We start from the raw sequence: 7,061 nt of genomic DNA on the forward strand, positions 1-7,061 counted from the left end.
TTTTTTTTTTCTGGCATGTCATGAGATAATAGATAAAATCTTTCACGGGAAGGTGCTTTAAGGACCTGTGAGGCCTGAAAACAAAGAACTCCTAGAAGAAAACACAGGCAGTGATTCCTTTGACACTGCCCTTTCTCTGACATTCTCAGGCCAGGCAACAAAAGCTGAAGTAAACGAGAATACACCAAAATCAAAAGCTTCTGCACAGTGAAGGAAATCACCATCGAAATGGAAAGACAACCTACTCAATGGGAGAAGATATTTGCAAACAACATATCTGATAAAGGGTTAGTATTCAAAATATATAAAGAACTGACACAACTTGACACCAAAAGAAAAAACAAATAACCCAATTAAAAAATGAGCAGTGGACCTGAATAGAAATTCTTTTAAAGACAATATACAGGTGGCCAAAAGACACATGAAAAGGTGCTCAACATCACTCATCGTCAGGGAAATGCAAGTCAAAACCACAATGAGATAACATTTTACATCTGTCAGAATAGCTAGCATCAAAAAGACAAGAAATCACAAGTGTTGACGAGGATGTGGAGAAAAAGAAACCCTCTTGCACTGTCAGTGAGAATGTAAATCAGTGCAACCACTCTAGAAAGCAGTATGGAGTTTCCTTAAACAATTCAAAATAGAAATACCATATGATACAGCAATTCACTACTGGATATTTACTCAAAAAACCCCAAAATACGAATGTGAAAAGATATACACATGTATATGTTTAATGCAGTATTATTTATAATAGCCAAGGTATAAAAACAACTCAAGCATCCATTGATAGGTGACTGGATAAAAATTTGGCAAACATATAATGGAATATTACTCAGTCATACAAAAGATTGAGATCATGGATGGAGCTAGAGGGTAATATACTAAGTGAGATGAATCAGATAGGGAAAGACAATACCATATGATTTCAATTATATGTGGAATCTAAAAACTGAACAAACAAATGAACAAACAAGAAGCAGAAACAAATCATATATACAGAGAACAAACCAATGGTTGCCTAGGGGAGGGGCCAAGGAAGTTATGCATTATGAGTGAGTGGGGTAGAAGAGATGGGCTTCCAGTTATGGAATGTGTAAGTCATGGGGATGAAAGGCACAGCATAGGGAATATAGTCAATGATATTGTCATAGCTTTGTCTGGTGACAGATGGTAGCTGCACATAAAAATGTGTAACACAGCATAACGCATAGACTTATCAAATCACTATGTTATACACATAAAGCTAGTGTAACATTGTATCAACTATACTTCAATAAAAAAAGAAAAGAAAAAATTGGAAAGGTGCTGAGTTCGATGAGCTTTCTGGATGTAAAATCCTGACATGTCAAGCAGCAAGGGACCGAAGAGGTGATGTTGTCCAGCCCCACACTTTGCAGGTGAGAGAAAGGGGGCCGCAAGTAGATGGGCATGCCAAAGCAGCCCCTACACCTTGGAGTGACAGAGCCAGTCCCAGATCCCAAGTCTCCTGACTCTCAGAGCCTGCTTGAGTCACATTATCTCCATCTGGGATGTTTGAATCAAACAGGATAGTCTCCAAAGTTCCTTCCAGATCTCAGATTTTGATAAAGAAGTAGGTGGGGGTGCCTGGGTGGCTCAGTTGGTTAAGTGACTAAGACTTCGGCTCAGGTCATGATCTTGTGGTTTGTGAGTTCGAGCCCCATGCCGGGCTCTGTGCTGACAGCTCAGCCTGGGTCTCCCTCCCTCTCTCTCTTTACCTCCCCAGCTTGCACTCTATTTCTCTCTCTCTCAAAAAGAATCATTAAGAAAAATTTTTTTAAAAGATGTAGGTAGTTATGGTATAGATGATGCCCATATGGCAAAGTAAAGCATGGTTCTACAGGCATTTTATTTACTTATTTATTGAGAGAGAGAAGGGGGGAAGGGCAGAGGGAAAGAGGAAGAATCTTAAGCAGGCTCCACGCTCAGCACAGAGCCCAATGCGGGGCTCAGTCACATGACCCTGGGATCATGACCTGCACTGAAATCAAGAGTGGGAGTCTTAGCGGGGGGACTGAGCCACCCAGGCACCCCTCGATGGACATTTTAGAACAAAAAAGCCACACTTTCTGTGGATGTCAGCCAATGAAGATAACACTAACCGACTGCCGCTTGCCGGTACCAGGACCACAGATATACATCAGTGCACTAGTTTGTGAAACAGAAGGGCTCAAATTTACTTTCAGAAAAAAAATAAAGAAAGAAAGAAAATCTGTCCACTGGGTTTTTTTCTTTATCCTGGTCATGTCAAATGACTAGCTTTTTCCTCTCTGCCAAAGTAAACAGTTACATAATGATCACAGGTACAGGGTTTTATAGGGAAATTCATTTAAACTAATTATTGAAGGAGCTATATTTTTTAAATCACAATACTGTCAAGATTTGTCTTCAACCTGAGTGCACCAATTTGTTATAAAAAATATTAGAAAACACCTAGAACTTGGCTGTTACCCTTGATGCACTCAGCCATACAGACCTCCTGATAGATATTTTATCTAATGCATGTTAATATCATTTCTGCCTCCTCTTAGGTAAAATTCCCCTTCCCTCCAGCTTTGTTGAGGTATAGTTGACAAATGAAAATTACATATATTTAAAATGTGCAATGTGATTTTATATATACATATATGTATATATATATATACACACACACACATATATACACACACATTGTAAAGTGCTACAAACTGATTAACATGCATCATCTGATGTAGTTACCTTTCATGTGTATTTACGTACGGTAAGAATACTTAAAATCTAGTCATCTAGCAAATTGCAAGTGTATATTGCAGTATTATTAACTACAAGCACCATGATACACATTAGACCCCCAGGACTTATTCATCTTATAACTAAAAGCTTTACCCCTCTGACCAACATCCTCCATTGTGCCCACCTCTCAGCCTCTGGCAACCACCCATCTACTTTCTGCTTTGGTGAGTTAGACCTTTATAGATTCCACAAATAAGTGAGATCATGTGGTATTTGTTATACATCTCCCCTTAAGCACCCCTCCCCCCACCTGAGGCCTGGAGATTTACTTAAATCTTTAAAAAAATTTTTTTTAATGTTTATTTATTTTTTGAGAGAGAGAGAGACAGATTGTGAGTGGGGGAGGGGCAGATAGAGAGGGTAACATAGAATCTGAAACAGGCTCCAGGCTCTGAGCTGTCAGCACAGAACTCGACTCTGGGCCCGAATCTACGAATTGTGAGATCATGACCTGAGCTGAAGTTGCCTGAGGATGCTGCTTCTCTGGTCACCCAGGAACCTAAGCTTCCTGGCCTAAGACTAGGCAATACCCTGCCCCACACTCCCGTGCCAAAGAGTCGTAGGCTTCTACCTCTGCTTGTCTGTTCTTTGGCGATTGTTGGTGTGTGTGTGTATGTGTGTGGTGGAGGAAGGGCTGGGCTCAAAGTGACAGCACAAATCTCAGATGACCTCAAGGTAAGACACAGCTCACTCACCGTCCTGGTGACCTCGGTTACACGGTACAACACAAACTGGTTGCCACTTTGGTTTTTACTGTTATATTTCTTCAGAGCAGCGTCCACAGCCTTAAATAGGTCTTCATCATTGCAGTCGATTTCTTGTGAGGACTCCTGGGTTAAGCTTGGTAGCAGCCTGGAGCAAAAGAAAAGCATGGCAATTAATTTCATGATTTAGCCGGCTCCCTCCAGGAGCTGAGGGATGGTTTCACCAAGATCCAGGCACCAACGTGAATGCTGATTTTAGCTATTCTCAACCCTTTATCTCCCCGGTACGCTCCTCTCTCTGCCTCAGCACTCCAGATCCTGGTGGACTCCGGCTGCCCTACACTATTTGCCCTATTTCTGAAGGACGAATGGCTCTGTGGGGTTATCCAAGCAGATTTCAGGCTATAACGTTACAACACCGAGGTTATTGACCTGCTTGTTTGCATTCAGGAAGCATGGTGGGAGCACAGAACACATTTCCAGGTGATTGCACAAGGTTGTATAACAGATCAGAACAGAAACTAATAAAGGAGGAGGAGAAAATACCAAGCACCTCAGTTATTCCCAGTCCCAAATGACTTTCCCAAAGCCGTTTAGGAAGGTCACTGCATGGGAAATGCAACAATGAGTACAATGTAGATACCTTTCAATCATTTCTTTGCAAGATGTCTAGCTGCCAAAAAGCACGTTGCTCCCAATCATATTGCATGCCCAGGGAGCCCATGTGCACCGGGACATAGTGCACACTGAGAGTCCAGGACACTGGCACAACTGAAATTACAATATGGGCATCCTATCTGGTCATGCTATCTTCACTCGACTGCATTGGTTCTAGAAAGAAAAATGCTCCCAAGCATGAGGAGACAGGAGAGAAGCACAAGAACAGATGAAATGAGTGAAGCCCTGTGTCCCCTATCCTTGCTTATTTTTGAAAAAAATTTTTAATGTTTATTTATTGTTGAGAGGGATAGAGCATGAGCAGAGTGGGGCAGAGAGGGAGACAAAGGATCTGAAGCAGGCTCTAGGCTGTGAGCAGTCAGCATGGAGCCCAATGCAGGGCTCGAACCCATGAACTGTGAGATCATGACCGCAGCCAAAGTTGGACACTCAATCGACTGAGCCACCTTGCTTCTTGTTCCTGATGTGGTGGACATGGGTGTCTACTCATCAAGCTTAAGGAACCTTTCTGATAAACTCCCAAATTCTGAATCCAACTACTTCTGGATTGTGCACCTTTGAAATGTCCTCACTCTCTCAGCCTTAGCACCTTTGTGGGCCCCTCCTTCTTCTCAACCTAAGAATTACCCATGTCTCTTTCAGCTTCATTTTTCCCTCTATGCACCCTGCCCCAACACACACACACATCTACCTTCTGCCGTCACTATGCACCTGAAACTGCTTAAGTCAGGAAGACAGCCCTTTTTAAAAAAATGTTCATTTATTTTTTAAATTATTTTTTAAATGTGTATTTATTTATTTAAGAGAGGGGTCAAAGAGAGAGAGGGAGAGAGAGAAACCCAAGGAAACTCCATGCTGTCAGCACAGTGCCAGATGCTGGCTGTATCTCATGAACCATGAGATTATGATCTGAACTGAAATCAAGAGTCAGACACTTAACCACCTGAGCCACCCAGACGCCCCAAGCCTGAAATCTTATTAGCCTGTGTTTAAATGCTTGAGCCCTGATTTGGGAAGAAAGGAAAAGAAAGAGGACTTGAGTGTGGAAAACAAGAGTCCTCTGGCACCAAAATGAATAAAGAGAAGTTACCTGAAACTAGAGCCTCCTTAGCCCAGTGAGAAGATAGGAAAAACAGAGAACCCCTCTGTCCTGCTTTCTGGACACGCAGCCTGGAAGGCAGCAAGATCCCAGGGAGAGAACAGCCATACAGTATCTCTTGGCAGTCATGTTCATTAGCAGTCTTGCAGAGACCCTTATATCCTCAGTTTGATACAGCAGCATCAGATAAACTAGACCCAGAGAGGGAAGGGAATAGGGTAGTAGGCATTCCTCAGCAGGAGAGACCTGGTGGACCAGTGGTGAAGAATCAGATTTCCTTCTCGTGTCCACCACCCAAACACCTGGGCACTACATGAAATTCGAGAACTGTTACATGACTTTGTGTGGAGAATAGTGGGGTCAGGGAAGTCCAAGAAGGACTAAGGTTAAGTTTCCTATTAGCCTACTAGGATGGCAGACCGAAACGGAAATTAATTTGTTCTGAAAATAAGGTGATATTTTGGGGGCACCTGGGTGACTCGGTTAAGTGTCTGACTTTGGCTCAGGTCATGATCTCATGGTTCGTGAGTTCAAGCCCTGTGTCGGGCTTTCCACTGACAGCTCAGAACCTGGAGCCTGTTTCAGATTCTGTGTCTCCTCCTCTCTCTGCCTCTCCCCTACTGTGTTCTCTGTCTCAAAATGAATGAACATTTAAAAAATTTTTCTATTAGCCTACTAGGATGGCAGCCTGAGATGGAAATTACTTTGTTCTGAAAATAAAGTGATAGTTCTTGTACACTTGAATTTATGGTTGCCCCAGCTTTAGCATAAGTACCAACAGAGGAAAGACTCTAGAATTAGAAGAATTAAGTCCATTAAAGAAAGAGGATCAGACTTTTGCTACAAGGATTTGGGGGCCAGTGACTTGTAGCACCGAGATCTTTCCTTTCCATTTGTCTCTCTTCTCATGACCTCTCCTTTCCCACCCACATTTTGCCCCACCTTGAGTATGAAAGTAAGATTAAAATAACTTGAATCTTACATTTGTTGTTGGTCACATTTTTTATTTATGGTTCTAATTCAGAACATTCATTTTTCCCCATCGAGGAAATCCGATTTTATTTTGGAAGTGTATATGCAAAAAACTTGGAGATGTGTGAAAACTCACTGTTGAATGTCCCTGGGCATGATTCAGAGGGTGACTGAGGGAAGGGCTGAATCTCTGGCTTTAGAGAGTCACTGTGGCCTGGCAATGAGAAGCTAGGAAAATTGGCTTCAGGCAGAGGAAGAACTTCATCTTTCTTTAGTGGAGAGAGTTGGTAAATATATCCAATTTGTCTCCAGTGGAAGGGAAAGTGTCCCTTACCTGGACCTCTTTCTTCTGGATGCCTAGATGGTGGACCATGACGCTGGTGACGGTGATCCCGGGGATCCTTGCTCTGTGGTAGTGGGTCACAAGGTCCATGGTCAAGGAAATCATGGTCATGGGGGTGGTGCCCATGGGGATGGTGTCCATGGGGGTGGTGCCTATGGGGGTGGTGCCCATGGGGATGGTGTCCATGGGGGTGGTGCCTATGGGGGTGGTGCCCATGGGGGTGGTGCCCATGGGGGTGGTGCCCATGGGGGTCATGCCTATGAGAAGGGTGTCCATGGGGATCATCCTTACTAGAACTATGATTATGAGGGTATCCATGGGTCCTATTGGTGCCAAAATGGGGGTGATGACATTTTAACTCTGGAGTGGGCAAGACTGGAGGGGCTCCTTCCTGAAATGATGGTCTGTCTGATTGATTTTTGTCTTCTAGAGGAGGTGGACATCCATGTTTATGTGGTTTGTGAGGATG

General features: G+C 43.2%; 2 protein-coding genes across 4 annotated transcripts in view; both read right to left on the reverse strand.

The window, feature by feature from the left end:
- The window catches only part of KNG1 (kininogen 1), a 25,848-nt gene extending 22,071 nt beyond the window's left edge, over nt 1–3,777 (reverse strand). The window contains exon 1 of one of the 2 annotated variants that reach the window (XM_029939684.1): nt 3,492–3,777. In XM_029939684.1, the coding sequence (XP_029795544.1) occupies nt 3,492–3,683 (192 nt within the window). In that variant the 5' untranslated portion in view covers nt 3,684–3,777. The remainder of the gene's footprint in view (nt 1–3,491) is intronic. The other variant, XM_029939682.1, reaches the window with a different exon arrangement.
- A 2,483-nt stretch (nt 3,778–6,260) lies between these two features.
- The window catches only part of HRG (histidine rich glycoprotein), a 9,807-nt gene continuing 9,006 nt past the window's right edge, over nt 6,261–7,061 (reverse strand). The window contains exon 8 of one of the 2 annotated variants that reach the window (XM_029940754.1): nt 6,261–7,045. In XM_029940754.1, coding sequence (XP_029796614.1) covers nt 6,336–7,045 — 710 coding nt within the window. In that variant the 3' untranslated portion in view covers nt 6,261–6,335. The remainder of the gene's footprint in view (nt 7,046–7,061) is intronic. The other variant, XM_029940755.1, reaches the window with a different exon arrangement.

Source organism: Suricata suricatta, chromosome 5 (genome assembly GCF_006229205.1).
Source record: "Suricata suricatta isolate VVHF042 chromosome 5, meerkat_22Aug2017_6uvM2_HiC, whole genome shotgun sequence".
NCBI lineage: Eukaryota > Metazoa > Chordata > Mammalia > Carnivora > Herpestidae > Suricata > Suricata suricatta.